At 39.4% G+C, this 25,533-nt stretch overlaps 1 protein-coding gene across 33 annotated transcripts in view; it reads right to left on the minus strand.

Moving 5' to 3' along the window:
* Positions 1-451: 451 nt before the first annotated feature.
* The window catches only part of NIN (ninein), a 108,982-nt gene continuing 83,900 nt past the window's right edge, over positions 452-25,533 (minus strand). For 17 of the 33 annotated variants that reach the window (XM_073997369.1, XM_073997371.1, XM_073997366.1 and 14 more), the window contains 9 exons: positions 25,133-25,255; positions 24,305-24,418; positions 22,482-22,628; positions 19,887-20,066; positions 18,721-18,864; positions 16,104-16,205; positions 10,136-10,336; positions 6,569-6,682; positions 452-4,310 (listed from right to left, as the gene is read on the minus strand). In XM_073997369.1, the coding sequence (XP_073853470.1) occupies positions 4,101-4,310; positions 6,569-6,682; positions 10,136-10,336; positions 16,104-16,205; positions 18,721-18,864; positions 19,887-20,066; positions 22,482-22,628; positions 24,305-24,418; positions 25,133-25,255 (1,335 nt within the window). In that variant the 3' untranslated portion in view covers positions 452-4,100. Of the gene's footprint in view, positions 4,311-6,443; positions 6,683-7,824; positions 8,328-10,135; positions 10,337-11,538; positions 11,600-16,103; positions 16,206-18,720; positions 18,865-19,886; positions 20,067-22,481; positions 22,629-24,304; positions 24,419-25,132; positions 25,256-25,533 lie in introns of those variants that run through there. The other 16 variants (XR_012415783.1, XR_012415784.1, XR_012415781.1 and 13 more) reach the window with 10 other exon arrangements.

Raw genomic sequence — 25,533 nt, forward strand, 5'->3', positions numbered from 1 at the left:
TTAACATGCTTTTAAGTTGTTTATGAGTTTCCAACTATGTATATCTCATCATTCATGAGCTGCTCAATTAAAGTCTGAGCCATCCATAAAGATGGCAAGGTGAAATAAAGCCACCTTTGAAGCACCCAAAATCACAAATGGGGCCTTGCCAAGGTTAAGTCATGATTCTGCAGGTAAACTATGCACCGCCACAGTATACAGGGACCCCAAGCTGGCTGGTGTGAAAGTCATCCTTCTAGAATAGAAATGGAATCTCAGTGCTCTAAGTCCTACACAAATCACTTGAGGAATCTCTTTAAAATGAAGATTCTGATTTAGTAGGTCTGGAGTGCGGGCTGAGATTCTGCATTTGTAGAATGTGTTTGGTGAAATATTTTATCATTCTAAAGACCAATGAAAAATACACTGAAACTTCATTTAAAAAGTCAGGGTATATAGAAAACAAAAGGCATGTTTGCAAAATTATTTATTTACATTTTAAGCTCACATTAAAATCTTTCTAGGATAGAATGGCTAAGATGAAATATACAAAGCTGATATAAACACAACTCATTAATCTTTATCTGAACAGAAATATAGAGATGGCTTTAGATAATCTGTTTTCTTCACAAAACCAATGTTCCCTTAAGTCATGCCATGATAATATCTCCCCATTAAGAACTTGTATTGTCCAAAACAGCTGAGAAGCAAAAAGCTAACTTTGATTTGTTAAACAGCTATTCATATGCCATGAAACCAAAACTACTTCACAGTACTGACAGGTCCAAATAGGTCCAAACTGATGCTTTTTAAATGAGTGCTTTGGTTAATTAGGCTTTGACTTGGTTTTTGGCATTACTTGTATAATTATATCATTCCAATGCATCATTACAGGTAATCCATTCAAAACATGACTTGCTTAATACTATCACAAAGCACTTAGCCTTGCCTTGATTGGAAATACCTTTAAGATGCTGACAATAGCAACAATTTCTCTTTTCCTTCACTCAGCAAAAAAAAGAAATCACATAAATCACAAAATAAAAAATTCATTTCTCACATGTTAAAAAAGCAAAGTCTGCCATAAACCCTTATTCTTGAGAGAAGAAATAGTTTCTCATATCTGCCCTGGGTATTAGTGCATTATTAAAATACTAGACCTGTAATATCGCTTCCTATGCCTTGAAAGTCTATGACTTCATGATCTACTTATGTAAAATATGCAATGCATTGAAGTTTCTGGGAAGAATTCACATTTAAAACAGTTTCAAAACTCTGGATTTAGTAAGAATTTTAGAAAAATAAATAAAACACTGTGGTTCTACCTCTCCCCTTCTACTCTCCCTTCACAAATCTGAGCTTAAGTGCAGGCTTCTAAAGAACAGATGAGAGCAAGATAGGATGAGAAGTGGGTTTTACTATCCACATTTTCCTTTTCTTAGTGTAACGTGTTATCACAAAGGCAAACTTGATTCCCTTTCCTTGAAACGAAGATCCTATCTTCTAAGACGATCTTAAATAATTGTTCTTAAATAAAAAGGCTTAAAAATCAGTGCTTTTAATAAGCAACTAAATGCCTATAATACATATAACTTAATATTTTGAAGAGTGCTATTGTAAAGTTTGAAACAACATCTAAATGTAACTTTAAGTTTACATTTAATTCTTTAAAAGGTCTTTTAAAAGCTATAAGCTGTATTACAAATTGCCAACTAAATTATAAATTGCCACTCACCTTCTCAAAAAATGTTGCACAAATGTATACATTTAAGGTATCTGTATGGGAAAAACCTCAATATGAGAAATAACAATCTCATAAGTGGGGTAAAACGAGAAATTAAGCACCTAGATGTTGGTTAAATTCACTTTCATTTGAGCAGCATTTTGATTTTGAATAGAGATTCTAAATGTAGTCTAAACTTTCCAGAAAGTCATATTTACATTCATTGTACATTTTATATACACATAAATACAAATTTATAGGAAATACACAAATTAACCTACACCTCTCATCGTGTAAAAGACAAAAATTAAAAATACAACAACTGTGATCACATGCTAAGGCCAGCTATCTGGGAAATATTATTGTTCAGTTCCGACAGCAAAAACCTTGAGTAACTTGGCGCATATCACAAATACACTACAGATACTTAGTTTATGTCTGTCCTTAGCCTAGGCCAATCCATAGTTTTAAGTGAAACAATTTTCTGTGAAAGCTAATGCCATACAAGTAGTTAAACACCTACTAGAAATGTTTGCCCGGCAGAAGAAAGATCTAAAGAATGCATGATAGCAGATGTCAAATATTTTGAAGTATAATAATAGGGAAGGATTAAAATTAACTCTATATCCAGGGGGAAGTCAGGGCTTTCTGACAAGAGCTGTGCAAAAATTCAAAGGTCTGCTTCATCAGTGTGAACTCCCAGTCCCACAAAAAACAGTGCCTTGTCAAGGCTCTTGTAGTGAGGCCTCCTGGGTTGACTGGTGAGACTCATAAGCCCCAAGAAACCCTGAAATTCCCTGATGGAAATTATTTTGTTGAGATTGAGTTTCTGACACGATGACTTCTTGGGCAGTTTGCTGTCTCTTGTGTTCCTGCCCATAAAGCAGTGCTTGATTTTGCTGTTACACCTTTTGTAAATAGATGGGCTTGGCCCTCCAGGAATATATCAAAGCGAACTTTTTGGATTATTGTCTCATGAAAACAAGCAGGTTGTTGTGATGAGCTTGGATAGTGCCCTGCACCTAGTAAGTATTCCACCAACTGCTGGCGGAAGTGGCTAGAAGCAGAGATTATAATTGGAAGAAAAAAAAGGTTACCGAATCTAAAATGTGTAACTGTTCTATAAAGTTTTGATCTTGAGCATGAGTGGAAAGTCCTATTTGGCACTCCTTGACCTCAGGTGGCATGCCAATGATTATCACAGTAAAATTCTTAGAATCTGATTTGAGGTATAGAAGGAATAAGAAACACGGAAAATTTTGACCTATATTAAATAAACTCTTCTGTAAGTCAGGTTTTATAACCCTAAAATCAAGGCCTTTTTTCCCCCAGAATATTAAATTTACTAAAAACGTAGAAATAAAAATTCTACTATGGCTGTAAATATATAAGACAAATAAATGAGGTCACATGGTTTATACATTTCAGATTCTTAGAGAGGCCCTACAGTAGTTCAGGAAGACAGTTTACAGTATTGTTCCCTGAGTTCTTGAGGCAACCTCAAGTAAGTTCATGAACTCCAAGACTTGAGAGACAGAAAACCTACATGGTCTGCTTATCCCTCTTTTCTAAGAGTAGCTATTTACTGCAAAGTGGTTTGTTCAGTGCTTTCCCTATAGTTCAACTGCTTTAATTATGTGGCTTTATCCATTTCTTAGAAGACCAGCTCCCCAAATGAAACCTCTAAGAGAAAGAAGAAAAGGCTGTTTAAAGCAAGTAAGCTTTAACATTAGTTAAGAGTGCAATTGAGTAAATCAGTTCTAAATCTATAATACAAAAAGAGTGGTAATACTGCCACAGGTGTTAGAAGGTTAGAATTCTACAGATTTGGGTTTGTCTGACCTCAGTGGTTAACAAGTCCTGCCTCCTAACCAAACAATGACACTCTACCAATTAATTGTCTACCAATTAAAAGAACCAAAACTATTACAATAACTTTCCAGTATTTAAATATGTAAGAACACCTACATTTGGTTTTAAAATACAGTTTATAACAACCATTCTCATCAGATCTCAAACTTCAAATATCTAGACTTTACACATAGATTCGTAGTAATGATTTAAAAAAAAAAAAAAAACCCAAACCACAAAAACTCATTCAAAACTGGTATTTTTTAGGTTCTTGAATTGTTTTCATACGTCCACATTCTTGGTGGCTATTAGAATTTTAAAATAAACTCAAATCTTGGGAATAATTTAAGTAGTGAAATATGTGAGTATTTATTTTCAAACTCCCGTAAGTGTCTATTTAGAAAAACTAATTATGATAAATGGAAACTCCAGTTCTGTTGCTTAATTTTAACTTTAAGCCAATAAAGTTTAAAAAAGTTGAGAACCTACTGAAATGTTCCATCTATTTCAGTAAAGTGCACAAATATGAGTGTACCCTTTGGTTTGGCTATGACCTCAAAGGAGGTGTAGAAGTCAGTGGCGCTGGTGTCAGATTCCTAACTATATTACTGAGGCTGGCAATCTTCTCCTCCAGGAGGTAATTTTTCTTCTCTGCTGTTTTCTGTCGCTGTTCAGTCATTTCCAGAGCTTTCAACAACTGGGCATTTTCAACATACAAGTCCTTCACCATTGCGTCTGCCTTAGTGTTCTTGCAGAGCTAGAAACAGAACCAGAAACATCTTGACTCCATTTCTGTAACTCTTCTTAAACCTTCAGTTTAAGGTCGGACATAAGGACTGTTGTTTTATAAAGGCAAATCACTTCTTCTAATTATTTTATTTTACAATATAGCTTCAACATCAGACTTGGCATCACGGATACCATTGGAGCAAATCCACTTTTTCCAAGCTATTTCTTTGCATAAGATGTTGATGTAGGTTACTAATAGAACAGATTGATATTAGAGGGCACCAAAACAAAAGGTTTTTTTCTACCTAAATGGGCATTATTTCTTTATTTATTCTTTAAAAACATAAAATACTTTTAAAACTTAAATTCCTGAGGTGTCAGCTGTGGACTGTTTAACTCTGCTTGTAACAGATGCTTGAACTTCCCATTCATAACTACAACTCACTGATTATCTAAAAATATAGCTCACGTATTATAACAGAGATAAGATTTGGGCAGTTACTTTTCCTGAAATGTCTTTGTTTTGTTTTGTTTTGCATGGGGCTTTGTCTAGTCTAATCTTTATAGTTAGAATATATGGTCTAGGTTGGGGTGGGAAAACTTGTTAGCAGCCTTGGGATACTTTCATTGTTGTTCTGGTTAATATTTTCCATACCCCCTTCCCATGTTACCTTTTAAGTGTTCATTTTATACCCAATTTCAAATAAGGCATCTAAAAGCATAAAGGTTTATGAGAATAAAGAGTAGTTAAAGAGTAACTTAACCACCCATTAGGGCAGGGAGAAGGATGACAGCACTCTCAAGCTCAGAACCTAGATGTTTGGCAGGCATCACATAACATTTCAGAAACTATTCTCTGTTGAACTTCCCAAATACGACTTTTTTTTTCCTCCCTCCCTCCCTTCCTTTCCTTAAAAAAACACTTCGATATTTCTTCATCACCAATAGAATAAAAATCAAGCTCCGTGGCTCAGCACTGGAGGCCTACTGTCCTGTTCCCCCTTCCTCTCCAGTCTCTCCTCCTGCCTCTCCCAGGACAGTGTGAACTGGCAATGCTGAAGTGTTCATACGTGTCCACACCCCACATGTGGTCATAACTCCATGACGTTCCCACAGCCTAGGATGCCCTTCCCCACACTTTCTTAACTGGGTGAAATCTTAACTCTCAAGATGCAGATTACGAGGTCTTCAGGAAGCTTTCTTTAAACTCCCGGGTTGGATCAAATATCTCTTCTCTTGTGTTCCCCTCTACTGAAAACAGGATGGATCCCACTTACTTCTGAACCTACCATTTGGCCAAATGTTTGGCACCTTGTAAGTGCATTCTATATGGGCAGCGACTGTTGTATCCATGTGCCCACGGCAGGACCTGGCCCGCAGTAACTATGTGCTGAATGCTTGAATACGTAAAGAACTGAGTGGATAAATGCTTACTAAATGGGACTTTTTCTTCCCTGTGTATTAAGACACAGAGCAACAGAAAGTTCCTGTCTACAGCTGAATTCAGACCCTCTCTTGGGGTTATTCTTAGGTTTTAAGTATCTAAAGAACTAGGTTGGGCAATTTCTGCCCCCCACCCAACATGTTCATCTCAATTTCCAGAGAGGCTATAACACTGTCCCAGAGGGTAGTACTTTCTGCTTGTCTCTTCAGTGGAAGCACAACTAATTTCTAAACACCAAAGCCATATCTGCCACCAGCAGGTGAAAAGGAGCAGGCTGTTTAGTGGTCCTGGAATCTGGGGTCTAGACTCTAATTCAAACTACATCTTTTTGGAGTCACTGTAGCAATAAGATACTTTTTGAGGTTTTCATAAGCTGTTGGGAACAGGAAAGCTAAAGTTCCATTGATTACCCCCCTATTTTTTTTTTTTTTAACCAATATCATTTTTCAATTTAAACAGGAGTATTTCCTGTCTCGGGCAGAGAAAAATCTATTGATTCACATGGACCTAAAGCATGTGAATGGATATGCTTTAGGTCCATGTGAATCAATATGTATTTTTTGATCTTTAAAATCTTAGGTCCATGTGAATCATGTTAGCAAAGATTTACACTTTTAAATTGTGGACAAACATGCCTTAAACAGAGCTTTGGGAAAAATACACAGTTCACATGTTGGGGCGGTATGAGGGACAGGAAATCCTAAGTTCTTGTAGACATTTATAATAGAATTTGCCTTTATTAGACAACGTAAGTTAATGAGTTAATGGCAATAAAGGGATGTAAAACTGGCATTAAAGCTGGAATGTGAGGTGGGTGAACAGAGATGACCAGGGAGGCTCACTTGTTCCTTGAGCTGATTCACTTTCTCTTGAAGAAGCCTTTTCACTAGTTTCAGTTTCTGTTCAACTTCTATCATTCGTTCTTCCATGACAGTTACCAGTTGTTCCTGGTTTCCCTGAAGGGAAGAAAAGTATATTATTCGAAAATCATGTCACACTGAAAACAAAACATTGGTTTATTTTCCCCACAAGATGCCTAAAGAAAAGACAGCAAATGTTTTGCCTTTGTAACAGGAAGGATGGATTCTCATGAAATGAGAGTTTTGAGCCCTGCATGGATTGCACAGGTCAGAAAAGTAACTCTATCAGAGAAAGAATCAGATTTAAAATACAAAAGAATCTTACCTGTGTTACCATCATCCCCCTGATATAAAGCAAAATTCTTAAAACCCAGAATTTAATACCTGTGTGTACTTCTAGTAAAATGGAAATCCAAAGTAACTTAAAAGACAGTTATCAACTTCCCATCTGTGATTTGGGACTTTGCAATGTTGTGGGCCTCTCAATACCAAAACAAGCACGGAATAGATTCAGGGTTTCCCAACATTTCCAATAGCTTGCAATATGCATGTCTGTTTTTCCTTTGGTGTGGCTGATAACTGTGAGGGTGGTTTTCTTTCTTCATAATAATCAGCCTCTTCCTGCCAATTTTTCTAGTCATCTGTTTCCCACTTGTAAACATGAAGCACACACCTGGATTGGAGGATGAGTTTACTACCAGAGCAGACTGAAAATTAAAAATCTCCTCACACAACAGTGATGGGTTAAGGAGTAAGTGGGTTTTGGAGAGGAGAGAGGCCTAGAATGCAACCCCCATCCCTCTGCAGTCCACCCAAATGTCCCTATAAGGAATTGCAAATTTCATAAAGGTGTTAACAGCTGATGGTAGTTAAGAAATACTTTAAAAGACATGCAGAATGACCAAACATGAGTGAAAGGCTACCATCTGTTTGGATACTAAGTAATAACACTTAATCATAAAAGAAACCCTAAATCATTGTAGTAACTATCCTGAGGATAAAAACTGTAATAGGCAAAGGTCTAATGCAGGAAGTAAGTTACAAAAAATTGGGCCTGGAGGAAATCTAGCTTTTAAAAAGGCCTATATTTTAAAAAATAGCTTTTTAAAGTTCAAACATATAAATATAAAATGTCTGATGTCTATTTGCCCAACAACAAAGCAAAACAAAAAAACTTAAGAGATAATTCAAAGAGTTGGCAAAAGAGTAGAAAAACAGGAAAAACAAAGGCAGTCATATACTTAAAATTTATTTTATTGTTTCATCAAAAATTTCCTGTCAAAAACATTTATACATCTTATATAAAACAGTATAAATACCCCTGATTTTCTTCAAATTCCATATATAAAAGTAGTACCTTTTGTTAAAAATAGTTACAACATATGGAATGAGAAAATATATAGACTACATCCTTTCAAGAATCTTAAATCCACACTCTTTAAAGGGTATAAATAAAATGATTTGTAACAAGTTGATGTTTGTGAATTTGATTCACAAGATCTGTCATTTCTACATAAATAAGAGACATAATACTGCAAAGGTTTAACAGTAAAAATAATAATTTAAAAGAGCACTTAATTCCAACACAGCTTATGTCTCTGTGTGTGGTGTGTGTGCATGGGTGGGTGTGTGCATCTGTCTGCCATGGTAAGAAATGCCATCGATAGCAGCCCAGTTTTCACAGGTGCCCAATCCTTCTGTAGGAATCTGCATGCACTGCTCGCTGCTCCGGTAGCAAGGCCTAGAGAAAGAAGGCAAGTGGTACACTTCACCCTCATGTCAGGAGGAGTTTTTAGGGGGAGTCTAAATTCACACATTTCTAATGCAAACAATGGTTAAAAGCATACACATTAACACTACACAGGCAAGCAAAGCAACACAAAATGCAGAAGAGATCACATCACTCCACACACAGAAACGTGCAGATTTAACAATATTCTGTATTCTTAAAATTAGTGTCAGCTCAGCAGCGGGAAGTGAGCCTGCAGTAGCATTCTGGTGGGAGTAATAAGCAGTCCACCCTGTCATCTGGTTGGAGGATTTTTTTTTCTTTCAAAAATCTTAGTGTTTGTCTAATCCTGAAGGAATTGGAGGAAAAGGATATTTTTTTAACATTGGTGGGTGGATTGGAAACAGCAGGCTTTGAAAATAGTGTGTACGAGAGCAATGAGTAGAATCCTGGAGGATCATTTGGTCAGAAGGTCCACTAAAAACCAAGATCAAAGTTTTGTAGTTCAATTATATACTGGAGAGTTAAAGCATCTAACACTCTACCATCACAATTTAAGAACTTTAATATTGGGAAGTTGAAGAAGTGTGTATAAAGCTTCCAAAAACAGATTTTAAAGCTCATAAGACAAAGACCTTCTGAAGTGTATTAGAAATACAGCATAGGTATGGATGTAGAGGGAAAAGTTTATTAGAACTGACAAGTGGTAGGAGTACTTAGTAATTAAGCATAGATGGATACTAGTAGAAGAAACAGAACTGTTCCTATGTAGAGTTCCAGGGCTAATGTGACTTTGCAAAGTCACGCTGAGGGGATTCAAATAAGAGATGGGAAATTCCTTATCAAGCAAGGTATCTGAGAGGCAAGGTATCTGAACACACAAGCACATGCAAACCAGGAAGCATTAACGCAGAATTCCACAAAGAAGGACTTTCTGTTTCATTGCTAATTCTGAATTAACTAAATGGGCAAGCCCCAAGAGTTAAGAAACTTCTGAGAAAGGATGACGAATGAGGCACTACAGAGAAATAACTATGAATACTTGAAAATCTAAGTAATATAAGATTGGATGTGGTGGTGAGCTGGGATCATGCTAATGCAAACAATGAGAAGACTTTTATTTTCTTAAATAGTTTTATGAACTATGTCAACTAGAAAGATGTCACTGACTACATACTCTATTTGTTGTGAAAAGTCCTCACTTGTGATTTTCATGGGATGCAGCAGGCTGCAGGGCTCCGGCACAGGGAAGCTCAGTATACTTTGTTAGTAGGGCATATCCTAGCCACATTTAAATTTTGTAATATTTTTGGCATGGGATGGGAACCTTAGGCCAATTGCACACTATGTTTAAGTGATCCTGATACTTCATTGTCTATTACAAATGGGCAAAGGAGACCCAGAACACTAAATGACTCAGCTTAGAAGCTGAGAATTCAAAAGTAGCACTGCACAGCCCAAAAAACAGCACTGCAGTTCTGTGGATTTGTCATACAGGTGAAATATAACTCTCTGAAAGAAGATTTAGGGTTGTGATTTTGTTTTGTTTTTTAAATTTAAGAGATGGAGTCTTGCTATGATGCCCAGGCTGGAGGACAGTGGCTATTCACAGGCATGATCGTAGCTCACTGCAGCCTTAAACCTCTGGCCTCAAGCGATCCTCCCGTCTCAGCCTCCCAAGTAGCTGGGACTACAGGTGTGTGCCATCAGATTTAGGTTCTTTCTCTCCACCTTTGAACTGGTATAACTTTCAAATAAACAGGTAAAATGAACAGGTGATTAACAGGTGATCTACTACTAGAGAAGAGAGCGCTTCACACCTGTGGTGTGTTGGTTTCGGAGGTCCTGTTTTCAAGTTCCTCCTGCAGGTGCTGGTTTATCCTTTCTGCCTGCAGCAGCTGGTGTTGAAGCTGCAGAAACTGCTCCCTGGGTACCATCGGACAGGCTTGCTGCTGGAGCAGCTGCAAATCCCAAGCATGAGGGGACGGGCTAGGCGTCGCAGTGAACCTCAGGTGCTGCATCTGAAGGACAAGGGCAAAATCCTGGTCAGTTGAGTCCCTTCAATCCCAGAGCTGCCCTTGATGGTGTCAGGCAGTGAGGAATGAAGACTATGAATTCATTAATAACCTCAGATCCACTGAAACTTGGAAACAGGACAGTATATGGGCCTGAGGAAATGAGAAAAGCTATTTCACTTAGCAGAGAATATGCTTAATAAGTAGCCTTTCTTAAAAGTTTTAGGTTTAAAAAAAAAGCCCTTCCCAACTCTGGAGTGATATTAAGGGCATGATGTACATAATGCATCTGAATTCTATTTCATTCTTTCTTACACTGGAAAAATTACCTCCCCCCTTTTAAAAACTGGGGTTGGAGAAAGTGGTTATGCTTTAGGGTTTTACCGCTTTACTTACCATTCATAAAGATTCTTAAATGTTCAATGACTACATTTTTTTCCAACCCCAAGTTAGCAATTTTTTTTGAAGAACCTCATCTTGCATCTAAAATTATTTTAACCTACCTTTAGTTTATCAATATGTAGTTATACCCTTAGATTAAACAGCACAAGACAGACAATTCTGGGGCATAAAGCAATAATATCCTAGAACATCTGGGAACTGGGGAACATGGAGTGGAAGAATTCAAGACAATGAGGAAATGTGTACCAACATGCCAGTCAAAGTGGGGGAGAGGAAAGGGAGGAGGATGCACGGCATTTTGGCCAGTGAGGCAGGCCACCTCACATCTATAAATATGCAGAGCATGCAACAAACATGACCAAGTACTAAATTCAAGAAGCGGCACCTCCAGGCTTGTGAGAAAGGTGGAAGAGAACCTCTAAGACTCAGCTATAACTAAATGTTACCATGAAATGTCAGAGCCACTATCCATTTCCTTATATCTAAATTTCTAGGTGGGGACAGGGGCACTGCCCACTTTGAGATACTTCTAGTTGTAGATTCAGAAAATCACTTTATTTTTATGATTAAAATTATGGAGAATTATCCCATAATTTTATATCAGTGGGATAATTTTCTTCATACATAATGCTTTAAATACTGAGGAAAAGTTTGATGTAAACAGACACACCATTAAAACAAAATGAATACTGGCTCTTAGCTTAAGTACTTATTAACTGTTATAATCAATAGAAATGATAACATGAGCAAGGGGTTTAATGAGATGGCTCCATGCTACGAAAGTTCATTGTAAGAGAATGTTCTACCTTCACACACTATCTCAGGCAGAGAACTGCACCCTTCTCTGCTACTTCCAACCACTGAGTTCTAGGTACAGGTTAGCCACAGACAAAACAAAAAGAAGAGAAAATTACAGGAGTTATAAAAAGAGAAAAGTATGAGTTATAAAAAGAGAAAGAACAGTCCTAATTAGGTCTATTATACATGAATAAGAGCATATGAAAGACCAACATTTACATTTTTCTGTATATAAATTTTACAGATATTAAAATGTCCTACAATTCTAATTCTGCAAGTGCATCTTCACTTACTTTATCCTATTTGTGCCCCTCCCAATATAATGATGTAGAAGATTCCAGGTCCGGGCCAGGTGCAGTGGTCCACACCTGTAATCCCAACACTTTGGGAGGCCAAGGTGGGTGGATCACTTGAGGTCAGGAGTTCAAGACCAGCCTGGCCAACATGGTGAAACCCCATCTCTACTAAAAGTATGAAAATTAGCCAGGCGTGGTGGCACATTGCCTTTGGTCCCAGCTACTCGGGAGGCTGAGACAGGAGAATTGCTTGAACCTGGGAGGCAGAGATTGCAGTGAGCCAAGATCACACGAATGTACTTCAGCCTAGGTGACAGAGTGAGATTCCGTCTCAAAAAAAAAAAAAAAAAAAAAAAAAAATGCCGGGTGTGGTGGCTCACGCCTGTAATCCCAGCACGTTGTGGGGCCAAGGTGGGTGGATCATGAGGTCAGGAGATGGAGACCATCCTGGCAACTTGGTAAAACCCTGTCTCTACTAAAAATACAACCGGGAATGGTGGTGGGCGCCTATAATCCCAGCTACTTGGGAGGCTGAGGCAGGAAAATTGCTTGAATCTGGGAAGCGTAGGTTGCAATGAGCTGAAATCGTGCCACTGCATTCCCACCTGGTGACAGAGCCAGATTCTGTTTAAAAATAAATAAAAAAGATTATTCCAGGTCCAGTATGGAACGGATCTGACGTTAAAATCTCTTGCCACTTCGAGATGCAGAAAGAAGTATAAACTATAAACCATTTTTGTTAAGTGTCTGAAATGTTGGCTATCAGAGAGGTACACAACAGACTCGAGAACTGCTGATACATTCTGTAACCCTTCTGTTGAATGTTCAAAGCGAATTTATTGAACCGCTCACATTGAAAAAGTCCTGAAGTAGGAGTCAAATTCTAGCCCTAATTTTCCCTTTTCCTAGTCTAGTGACCTGTGATCTTCAATTACAGTGGGGGGATGTGTTATATTAGAACCGTGACTGTTAAACTAGTATATAGAGATGAGGAGCGACTACTTCCCTCAAGGGAGTGAACATGTCAGATCAGAACCATGAAGACAGCTTTGCTCAAATCCCGATTCCAGAGATTCTGATGCAGAAACCTGTCCCTGCCCAGCCCAGCCCACCACGTGGTGCATTGCTCCAATCAGGTGAGAATCCCTGCCAGAGTGAGAAGGAATGTACCTATCCCTCAGGTGAGCTGGGACACACTGTACACCCCCCAAATTAACCTGCTCTATAGATATCACACTATAAATAAAAATCCAATTTGTAGGGCTGGAGAGGGGGAATGGTTAATGCTTAATAGCTACAGCTTCTGTTTGGTGTGATGAACAGGTTTTGGAAGTAGTGGTAATGGTTGTAGGATGTTGTGAATTTAATGAATGCCACTGAATTGTACATTTTTAAATGGTTAAAATGGCAAATTCTATGTTAGTTATGTTTATCACAGGTTAAAAATTAATATACTAAAAACCATTGAATTGTACACCTGAAATATGTGAACTACATAGTATGTGAATTATACCTAAATGACACTGTTTTTGTTTGTTTTGAGATGGAGTCTTGCTCTGTCACCCAGGCTGGAATGCAGTGGTGTGATCTCGGCTCACTGCAACCTCTACCTCCTGGGTTCAAGCGATTCTCCTACCTCAGCCTCCCGAGTAGATGGGACTACAGGTGCCCGCCACCGCACCCGGCCAATAACACTGTTTTTAAAAACTCCAATCTGGAGTAATATAGGAGAGATCAGGGAACTCCCAACACTTTGGGAGGCTGAGGTGGGAGGATTGCTTGAGCCCAAGAATTAAAGGCTGCAGTGAGCTGTGATCACACCACTGTACTCTAGCCTGGGTGACAGAATCTCAAAAAAATATCCCATTTGTATAAATCTATAGTGTTTTTTTGAGATGGAGTCTTGCTCTGTCACCCAGGCTGGAGTGCGGTGGCGTGATCTTGGCTCATTGCAACCTCTGCCTCCCAGGTTCAAGCAATTCTCCTGCCTCAGCCTCCTGAGTAGCTGGGACTACAGGCGCGTGCCCCCACACCCAGCTAATTTTTGTATTTTTAGTAGAGATGGGGTTTCACCATGTTAGCCAGGTTGGTCTCGAACTCCTGACCTTGTGATCCACCTGCCTCAGCCTCCCAAAGTGCTGGAATTACAGGCATGAACCACCGCACCCAGCCAATAATTTGGTTCCATTTCCTAATGAAAGCTTCATTTGAATAAACAGGTATGAGATGTTCTTTTCAGTGTTCAAATAGAAAAATCCATGCTTTTTCCTTAGCTATTTGGCTCCAGTGTCAAGACCACTTAATTTTCCTCCTCTGTTAGCAAATATTTACTACTAGGTCAGAAAAAAACATGGGAAAATTGCTTATGATGGCTAATACTGTCAACGGGTGCCTGGTAAGACAGGGGAACAGGCGGGAGAACTGGCCTCTTGGCAGAGCCTCTGGAAAGGCTCTCCGGTGACTAAGTACACACTGCTACTTTTCAGTTTGATACTAGACAATATGGGCTTAGTTTTAGACATCTTATTCCTCAGAGTATATAATTATATTTCATGAGAAAAGCACATCCACATCTAAGTACAGCCCACAGCTCAGTTTTGAATGCATTCATTTTATTGCTGTTAAAAAAAAGAAAAAATGGTTTAGATTTCACTAAAGTTTCATGAATTTCCCCTTTAGCTGACAGATCAGAGAACACAAAATTGACAAACTTCACCGGTGATTTAAATGTTAGTGCTATATGTATGCCCATATTTCACATTAAAAATCAGTGCTTGGTGCTTGGTTTTTAAAAGCTACCTTTGCATGTGGCCAGCTTCATAAAAGAAAAAAATAGCTCCATTTCTTCTTTTTCCTCTTCTTTTTTTGAGATGGAGTCCGGCTTTGTTGCCCAGGCTGGAGTGCAGTGGCGTGATCTCGGCTCACTGCAACCTCTGCCTCCCCGGTTCAAGCAGTTCTCCTGCCTCAGCCTCCTGAGTAGTTAGGATCACAGGCGCCCACCACCATGCCCAGCTAATTTTTTTGTATTTTTAGTGGAGATGGGGTTTCACCATGTTGGCCAGGCTGGTCTCGAACTCCTGACCTCAGGTGATCCACCTGCCTCAGCCTCCCAAAGTGCTGGGATTATATGCGTGAGCCTCTGTGCCTGGCCCCATTTCTTCTTATAATTCTGGATTTAAAAATATGTGTATACATAGTACTTTTTAAGAGCACAAAAAGAATTTCTACATGTTCTTCTCTGCCTTACGTAAGTCTTATAGTTCACTAAATGTTAGATTGACTAATTTCATCTACCCAAGGTATATCAATGAAATCCTTAAGAAGGATTTATACATAAGTTTGTTTTCTGAATACTTAGTTTAATTATAGGATATAACAATCTAGAAGACTGGAACCCAAAGTCCAAGCTGACAAGTTAGTTTTACAAATCCAGTTTTTTCTTTTTCTTTCTTTTTGAGACAGGGTCTCTCTCTGTTGCTCAGGCTGGAGTGCAGTGGCGTGATCTCGGCTCACTGCTACCTCCAACTCCTGTGCTCAAGCAATCCTCCTGCCTCAGCCTCTCAAGTAGCTGGGACTACAGGTATATACCACCACACCTGGCTAATTTTTGTATTTTTGTATTTTTTTTTGTAGAGACAGGGTTTCGCCATGTTGCCCAGGCTGGTCTTGAACTTCTGGACTTAAGCCATTTGACTGCCTCAGCCTCCCAAAGTGCTGAGATTACAGGTGTGAGCTACCATGCCTGGCCACAAATACATTTTCATAGTTATTAGATGTACCTCTCACAAGGCACTGCTGAGTTCTAAATGTAGTAATGAAGAATAGCAGCACTTGAAATTAAAACTTCCAAATGTTAATGCTCTCAAATTTCCCGCATAGATTTCCCAACTGAAGAGGGTGCTAGAGACCAATCATGTCTATAAAATACTGCAATATAGGAGGGATCAGGGGAACTGGCATAAACACGGTGATGGCAAGAGTGCTCAGGGCCCCGTGGCTAATCAGAGTCCCTGCAACCTGGATTTGCAGAGGTACAGGTCTTTGCATTTTAGGTCATCATTATTACTTCCTCTGAAAAGCAGTATGGCTTCCTATGACAGTATAATTAAGCAAAGTTGTCTATAAAACTTGGTAAGACAGACCAAAGAATTCAACTTGGCAGGGTACTTAGATTTTCACAACGGGAATTCAATGCCATGTCTAGTCTCTCCCAACAAATGGCTCATTCATGGATTAAAATATTCTTCATAGCTAAGGCCATCTGCTGAGAAACTTACCTCCATGAGCTGCTCATCCAGTTTTACTTGTTTCTTTTTCAGGCCTTCATTTTCCAAATGAATTGTTTCCAATTCTTGTTCAAGGGAATTCATCTGACTGACCTATTTAAAAAAACAAAATATTCCCTTTAAACAAAAACAAAAACACTTGAGTTGCTCTATTTTGACAAATCTGTGGTTGTCAGAAATCTCAACTCTTGGAAGAAATCCAAGTTAATTCAGTGACAGAAAACAAATAATACAATTCAGTTGTACTGCTTACATTTAAGTGATCTAGTTTTAATCACCTGTCCTCACAGAGAATAGATTCCTTAAGGCAGCTGGCTTTTAAACTTGGATGTCACCCACTGTAAGAAATACATTTTATCTTACAGCACAGTACACACCCCCACACATATGCACAGTACATAGGTACATATCACGGAAATATCCTTACCATGGACCATGTACTCTGATATTTTGTATATTTTATTAATAAAAAATGCTGGTTTCCATTAAGTTGATTTCATAATCCTCTACTATGGATCTGCAGTGGGAAAAATACTGTCTTAAGGCAAAGTTAAAGGCTTAAAATTGAGAGTACATAAAACCTGATTTATATAACTTTTCAATTTTAAAGATTTCATGAGTGCTTTTTATTTTTATTTTTTTTTGAGATGGAGTTCACTCTGTTACCCAGGCTGGAGTGCAGTGGCACAATCTCAGCTCACTGCAACCTTCGCTTCCCAGGTTCAAGCGATTCTCCTACCTCAGCCTCCCGAGTAGCTGGGACTGCAAGTGTGCACCACTGTGCGCTGCTAATTTTTGTGTTTTTTTTAAGAGATGGGGTTTCACCATGTTGGTGAGGCTGGTCTCGAACTCCTGACCTCATGATCCGCCCACCTTGGCCTCCCAAAGTGCTGGGATAACAGGCGTGAGCCACTGCATCCAGCCTCACTTTTATAACTCTTACTACAGGAAGAACCTAGTGAGCTACAGGACACTAAGTCAGAATATTGCTCAGTAAAAAACATACAACACTATCTTAGAAAGCTGATTTTGCTTCTATCAAAAGGAGCTGAAGAGAACAGCAAGAATTGTGAAGCAGAAGTGTAGTCTTCCAGGTCCGTTTTAAAATTCAATATAAATTAAAAGCCTATCACAGACTTTTTTCTCCCTAATGAGCAGCTAAATGAAACCCATTTTCTTTCTGCAAAGTTTCCTTGAATGTACCTGAAATTAAATGACATTTCGGCTTTAGAGCACAACCAGACCTTCTTACTGCAAATGGTCATAACTTTCACAAAAAACAAATTTTATGAATATTTTATAATGAAGTATTTTTCTCAGATTTCTAAACAAACCATATTTTTTTAATAAAGAGGTAATAGTGAAAACTGAGTTTCAGTTTAGAAAAAGAAAACAACTCTGAGAAGTCTGGTCTAGAACTCTAACTTCATGGGACAAATTACAGAAAGCAAACTAAGTGGCACTACAGAGGGTGTGACCATGGGGTAGCCAGCCTCCAAGAGCCCCAAAGAGCCCCACCTCCGGGTATTCACACCCTTATACAGTCCCCTCCCACACTATACTAGGGTTAGTCTGCGTGACAAATACAATGCAGCAGAAATGTTGGTATGTCACTTGCAGGCTTAGATCATACAAGGGACCACAGCTTCTGTCTTGGTCTTTTGGTCTCAGTGTCTGTTGCATCACTTCTTCTGGGGGAAGCCAGATGCTATGCCCTAAGAAAAGGCCCAGGTAGTGAAGAGCTGAGGTCTCAGGCAAGCAGCCAGCAAAGTACAGGAGCCTCTTGCTAACAGTTGCATGAATGAGCTTGGAAAGTAGATCCTCTAGCCCCAGTGAAGCCTTCAGGCAACTGCAGGCCTGGCCAACATCTAGACTGCATCCTCATGACAGCCTTGAGTTGGACCACCCAGCTAAGCTGCTTCTGAATTCCTAACTTGTAGATAAAGACAACAAACGTTGTTTTAATTTGTTACATAACAATAAAATGTACAGCCCATATTAAGATGTTTCTAATATTCGGGTGATAAATATTTTGCCAACTTATAAAGCTTCTAATACTAATAAAGATGATTAACTGCCTTCTTTAAGAAAAGTTAAATTGTTTTTCTTTTCTTTTCTTTTTTTTTTTTTTGAGACAGTCTCGCTCTGTCACCCAGGCTGGAGTGCACTGGTGCAATCTTGGCTCACTGCAACCTCTGCCTCCCCGGTTCCAGCAATTCTTCTGCCTCAGCCTCCCGAGTAGCTAGGACTACAGGCACGTGCCACCACGCCCGGCGAATTTTTGTATTTTTTAGTAGAGATGGGTTTTACCATGTTGGCCAGGCTGGTCTCAAACTTCTGACCTCGTGATCTGCCCACATCGGCCTCCCAAAGTGCTGAGATTATAGGTGTGAGCCACTGCACCCAGCCAAATTGTTGTTTTTTTCAACCATTATTCAATCAAAAAGAACTATGATGCTATTTTGACAAGAGAACATCAGCATAAAGGGATATATGCCAAAATATGCCATCATAATCATTTCCTTAGAAGTACACCTGAGAAGAAACACACTTAGGAACATATTATAGTGAGAACACAGACGCACGCCATATATTCTCAAAAACTCACCTTCCTGTTAGTAGGAGATCGTTCTTTCTGAAACTGATCACACTCTCTCTTTAAGCTCAATTTTTCTTGCTCTGTGGGTTTCATGGTACCTGATGGGTTTAGATGTTTTTGGTGCTTGGGAAGATTGGATTCCAGTTGACGGACCTAAAAAGAACAAATGTAAGAGGAAGAAATGCTAATACAATCACCCAGCCAGCAAAAACAAACATAGGGAAAGTTTTAATTCAGTACGTGAGTCCTGTTATAACTTTCTTTTTCAGTCAAGCCTGTAAATACTCGAAGCTAGCTTTTCTGGATTTCAAAAGACCCTTTCTAGGTAAGTCTGCTTAGGTCTACAAACCCAACACTGTAGGAACAAGACAGGGAAGAGGAGACTTCTGGGTCTACTAACTCTCCAGGAGTCAACAGTGTATGTGATGTGGCTGCCAGGAAAGCAGGCACAGCAGTCCCAGGCCCGTTTTTTTCTGACATGAACACTACTTTTAGGAGAGAATGGGCTGACAGTCCCATCTGCTCTTATTGGACTGTTCACATCTAAAACAGTTCTATGAGGACATGAACCATGTCTGTCCTGCTCACCACTGCAGCGTCAGTGATAGCAGTTTCTGGCATGGAGTAGATGTTCTAAATAAATATCTGCGACTCTTCAGAGTTCCTCCTCAAAAGAGGTGTTAAGCATAGGTTAAATATCATTGGGAGACTATGCACCAGAGGTAAGGAATTCCAGCACCAAGTTGGTGGTTGGAAAAGACCTTTAAAGATGATTTTAACCTTGAAATGCTGTCTTTTAAAGGAGGCACCTTTTTCTCTCGTGAGGAGTTATTTAGACCTGCAAGATCTGAGTCTGGTTTTACCATTTTTGTACACTAGTCTTGGTGGCTGGCCAATGTGAAGAATACATGGTTCACATAATTTCCATGAGTCTACATTTTGGATATGAAGATTAAAGTCAAATATATTTTAATATAAAACTGCTGTAATATTTTATAAACATCAGGATAAAATTATATGTGAGTAAATGATAAATTACACATTCTTAATAAGTCTGCTATAGCAAGATACTCAAATCCGTACCTTAGAACCATTCCAATCATATCCAACATTCATTTTCATATCAAACTAGTCATTTTCAAACATATGCCATGATGTGCAGCTTCTCAAGTTACCTTCTCCCGGGAGTGCGTAAGCTCTGCTTTGGTGTTCTGTACCACGGTCTGGAGCCTCTCATTCTCTTGCCAAAGCAGCTGCTGTTCCTCATTCATCAGATGATCCAACTTGTCCCAGGACAGCCTTTTCTGCTGGTTATGGAGCCCTGATGGATGAGTAGCTGTTTCTGGGGCCCAGCTCTTAAGAGAATTGTAGAGTGTAAGCCTTAAAAACAAGCTATTGGGTAATTTCTGTTTTGAGACAGGTGTCATATTTACCCAATGACAGTGACTCCTAGTAAGTACCTTTCAATTGTCCCCTCAGTCTTCTAATGAAAGTATGTGTATGTATATATAAATATGAATAAAACAATATTCTTGAAGTTTGATTTTAAAAAAAAGGTTTGGAGAGTCTCTGTTTAAAATGGTCTTTGTCAAAACAGCCATGCCATTTCCAATAGTGAATATGACTGAAGGGCAAGGTCCAGTTCCATAAAGGACTCAAGTGTATCGAGATTGGTGGCTTAAAAGTTGCTTCATTCTGGCCGAGCGCGGTGGCTCACGCCTGTAATCCCAGCACTTTGGGAGGCTGAGGTGGGCAGATCACAAGGTCAGGAGATCGAGACCATCCTGGCTAATAGCGTGAAACCCCATCTCTACTAAAAATACAAAAAAATTAGCCGGGCATGGTGGCGGGCACCTATTGTCCCAGCTACTCGGGAGGCTGAGGCAGCAGAATGGCGTGAACCCGGGAGGCGGAGGTTGCAGTGAGCCGAGATCGCGCCACTGCACTTCACCCTGGGCAACAGAGTGAGACTCTGTCTCAAAAAAATAAATAAATAAAAATAAAAAAAGTTGCTTCATTCTTATGAAGTTATCTTTGAGCCCAGAAGATATTCATTTGATTCACAGAGGACATAAAGAGAAAGCTGAGATGCACTGCTAACTCGAAAGCTTTCACAAGCTAAACTCTACTTTCATTTTCACATATGCAATCATATCCTTTTTTTAGAATTCAAAGCACATATTGTCCATGTAATTAACATCTGAATTCAGAAATGTGCTTTCAGCTACCAAAGTGATTTTTTGGATCTTGAAAATGATTTAAAAAATAAAAAAGATAACACAAATAGATAAGCCTCTTGCCTTTTAAACCAAACATGAAAAAAAAAAAAAAGGGTACAATCTCATTTTGAGAAAGTCAACCCAGAAGTAATTTCAAAAATGGAAACTTTTTTGAGACGGAGTCTCACTCTGTCACCCAGGCTGGAGTGTAGTGGCGCAATCTCAGCTCACTGCAACCTCCACCTGCCGGGCTCAAGCAATTCTTATGCCTCAGCCTTCCCAGCAGCTGGGATTGGGGGGGCGTGTACTACCACACCTGGCTAATTTTTTTTTTTTTTTTTGAGACAAAGTCTAGCTCTGTTGCTTAGGCTTGAGTGCACTGGCACGATCTTGGCTCACTGTAACCTCTGCCTTCCAGGTTCAAGCGATTCTCCTGCCTTAGCCTCCCAAGTAGCTGGGATTACAGGCACCTGCCACCATGCCCAGCTAATTTTTGTATTTTTAGTAGAGATGGGGTTGGGCAGGCTGGTCTTGAACTCCTGACCTTGTGATCCGTCCGCCTAGGCCTCCCAAAGTGCTGGGATTACAAGCATGAGCCACCACGCCCCGGCCATTTTTGTATTTGTAGCAGAGACAGGATTTTGCCATGTTGGTCAGGCTGGTCTTGAACTCCTGGCCTCAAGTGGTCTGCCTGCCTCGGCCTCCCAAAGTGCTGGAATTACAGGCATGAGCCACCACGCCCAGCCCAAAACAACTATCTTAATTTTTTACAAAAATTTCACCAAGAGAATTAGTGTCTACTTTTTTTGTGGGACAAAATCTTGACATCTACCCCAAAACTGATATCTATAACATTGTTCTTAATTTATTTGCACACAGATTAGGCAGCATTGTGACTTACTAAAATGAGACACTTTCTACCACACCACCATAATGTGTCAGCCAGCTAACGCTTTAATCAGTTCTTCCTGGACTTTCTCGTGCCACAGCAACCTATCTGTAGCAATGAATTATCTCCTGAAATAATTCTAATACTATTGTTTTATGCCTTTTTAGCAGAAGTTGTACTTTTTTGCAAGTCTGCGTATATGTTCCAGATTGATTTCTTTCAATGTTTTTCTTCACTTGATTTTAAGGTCACACAAATACTTTTATCTACCATTTAACAAAATGTTTTAGTTTTGTTATTACAAAACTCAATTCAGTCATGGTCTTCTGACTTGCTCAATACAAAAAAAGACCTGTTTTATATCATTATGGTTTCATCTATATGAAGTTTAGAAAAAAGCATCCCTAAACTACAGTGGCAGAGGGTACAAAAGTGGTTCCCTTGGGGTTACCAACTAGAGGGAACGAGAGAGAGCCTGTTGGGTGCTGGAAATGTTCTGCCTTTTTATCTAAGTGATGGTTATACAAACACATACATACAGATACATAAAATATGCATATTTATATATACATGCATATACATATAATAACCAAGTTGTAGACTTAAGATGTGTATGCTTTACTGTAAATAACTTATACCTAAATAAAAAAAGAACAAATCACCTTGCCACCAGCATTCTGAAGTTGCTTATGCAAAGACATCAGTTCTTGTTTTAAAGCCTCCTTTTCCTGCTGAGTCACTCGCAGGTCAGATTTCATCTGGGACATTTGCAGGTTTACATTCTGCAGGGTGTCTTCTAAATTCTGAACCTGTATCATGAGAATGATCTTTTACCACTACACAAACTTGTGGTTTCACCTCTAGCATGTTCAGGAATGAATAAGGACAAAAGAACTTTCAGGTCCCTTTGTTTCTCTTTACTAAATCAGTAGCTCAGGGGAAACCTAGGATAGTATGTATATTTACAGGATGTTAAATTATATTTAGGACAATGATGAACTATGTCTGGAGCAAGGTATTGCTGATAGTCATCTGGTAGATTACTAAATGGTATCTTACAGAACCAATGGGTACCAACTGGTATCACAAAAGATGGTTTCACTGAATTTTGTAGAAATTATGTTTTAGCCTGAGATGTTGGACTATAAAGGGCCCTCTTAGTTGAAAATAAAAATGTATACTTGCAGACTCCTATTCTAGGCTAGGCATGGTGGCTCACACCTGGAATGCCAGCACTTTGGGAGGCCAAGGCAGGAGGATCGCTTGAGCCCAGGAGTTTGAAACTAGTCTAGGCAAGATGGCAAGATCCCCATCTCTACAAAAATAAGAAGCCGAGTGTGGTGGCGTGCGCCTGTAGTCCCAGCTACCTGGAAGGCTGAGGTGGGAGAATCCTTTGAGCCCAGGAGTTTGAGGTGGCAGTGAGCGGTGATCCGGCCTGGGATACAAAGGGAGACCTCATCTCTTTTTTTTTTTTTGGAGACAAAGTCTTGCTCTGTTGCCCGGGCTGGATGGAGTGCAGTGGCGTGATCTCGGCTCACTGCAACCTCCACCTCCCGGGAGCCATTCTCCTGCCTCAGCCTCCCAAGTAGCTGGGACTACAGGCGCCCACCACCACGCCTGGCTAATTCTGTGTATTTTTAGTAGAGACGGGGTTTCACTGTGTTAGCCAGGATGGTCTCGATCTCCTGACCTCATGATCCTCCTGCCTCAGCCTCCCAAAGTGCTGGGATGACAGGCATGAGCCACTGCGCCCGGCTGAGACATCACCTCTTAAAGAAGAATCCTATTTTACGCTAATATTGCATATAAATTCCAATTTGAAAAATTTAAATTCATAAAAGGAATGTTGATACAGATCTTTAAAATAGGGTATACACTGCCTTAGAAGTCCTATTTATAAATTAGGAACAAGCAGTCACTTTTACGCACTATTCTGAAGCCTTCATAATTAATAAACTTTGAGGGAAATATTATTTAAATTATGCCACAATATATTTGAAATATTTAAATCATTTTGTCACACTACATTTACTTTTTTTTTTTTTGAGATGGAGTCTCGCTCTGTTGTCTAGGCTGAAGTGTAGTAGTGTGATCTCAGCTCACTGCAGCCTCCGCCTCCTAGGTTCAAACAATTCTCCTGCCTCAGCCTTCAGAGTAGCTGGGACTACAGGCACGTGACACCACAACTGGCTTTTAAAAAAATTTTTTAGTAGAGATGAGGTTTCACCATGTTGGTCAGGCTAGTCTCAAACTCCTGACCTCAAGTGATCTCCCCACCTCGGCCTCCCAAAGTGCTGGGATAACAGGTGTGAGCCACCACGCCCAGCCTTGCCACGCTATAAACACACATCAAACATTGGTCAAATTGAATCATTTGGAACCCTCTTACGCTACTTGCACCTGGAGCATTCTTTTTCCTGGGATTTTTGGTGGAAGATCTAGGAGAATACTAACTGTGAAGATGAAACAAGAATTGTCCACATACCTTTTCCTGAGAAGCCACCAGCTGTGACTTTAAGCTCGCACTCTCACGTTCCCAGGATTTCTGTTCCTGCTTCATCGTCTCAATTCTGTGCTCTAAAAGACTTGATTTTGCCAACTGTTTCAGGAAGGGGAAAAGAGGTAAGAGGGCATTTTTGCAAACATAGCTAGCCTTAATTTATATGCCTGCACTTACACTGTCAAGAATAAGCACCATCTATTTATGTGGGGGAGCAGGGCAAGGTCAAAGGAAATGGTCTTCCTGGCTCCAAATCAAGACAAACCAAAGACTGTTTTACACGTCTAATTTTGAGGAGTTGCTTCTTTTTGGAAATTTCCTATTTTTCTTTTCTATTGCTTCATGGTTTGAGGGTGGAAGATGGTAAGCTGGAAGGCTATTAAAAATCTCAAGAGCACACCACAGGAAGAAAACACAGAATATCTATTAAGGTAAGTGGGGGAAAAAGGTGGTGGTTTTGGATTTGCTAAGGAAGATACAAGAGAAAAAAAGTGTTTGTCTATAAAATTGACCTCAGATTATTAAACACATATTTATATTACAACAAAATAGTATAAAGTAGCACTGTGATATGATAATGAGACAAATTTTATATTATCGAGTTTAATAATATAATTAGTAAACAACTAATTTAGACTCCATCAGTCTTGGCTGCAGGAAGTCTAGGGTCACAGAATGCCAAAGAAATGTTGCTCCAGGACACTCTGGAACAACAGACTACCACAGAAGGCCCCTGTGCCACTGTTCACAGAGCAAGGTTCATTATGGTGTGTATTGTACACGATGATGGCAAAGTCTTATTATTTTTACTACCTTATCAATACAGCTATTTAATTCCTCACTCAGAGCTTCCTTTTCTTTCAGCAGTTTTTCATTGTAGCTCAGAACACTAGAGACTTTTTGCTGGAAGTCAGAGAGATCGGGACATCTGTGCAGCTGTAAGAGATAAACAAATGAGCCATCCCATCATATCTCATGGCTGTAAGTACAAAGGGGTGCTTCTCAATAAGGCATTTTCACAGCTGCTGCTATTTGCCTATCTGTAGATATTTCAGAGGACATAAACTCTAGCAGAGACTATAATAAACTTCAAGGATTCCCTTCTGGCTTCTCTCTGCTCCCCAGCTGACTGTTGAAATGTCTGCTTAGGTAGATTCAACCAGACAGACATTGTTAAATAATGATCCTAGCTCTCCATTTTACCTTCAGGGTAA

Source organism: Macaca fascicularis, chromosome 7, assembly GCF_037993035.2.
Source record: "Macaca fascicularis isolate 582-1 chromosome 7, T2T-MFA8v1.1".
Lineage (NCBI taxonomy): Eukaryota > Metazoa > Chordata > Mammalia > Primates > Cercopithecidae > Macaca > Macaca fascicularis.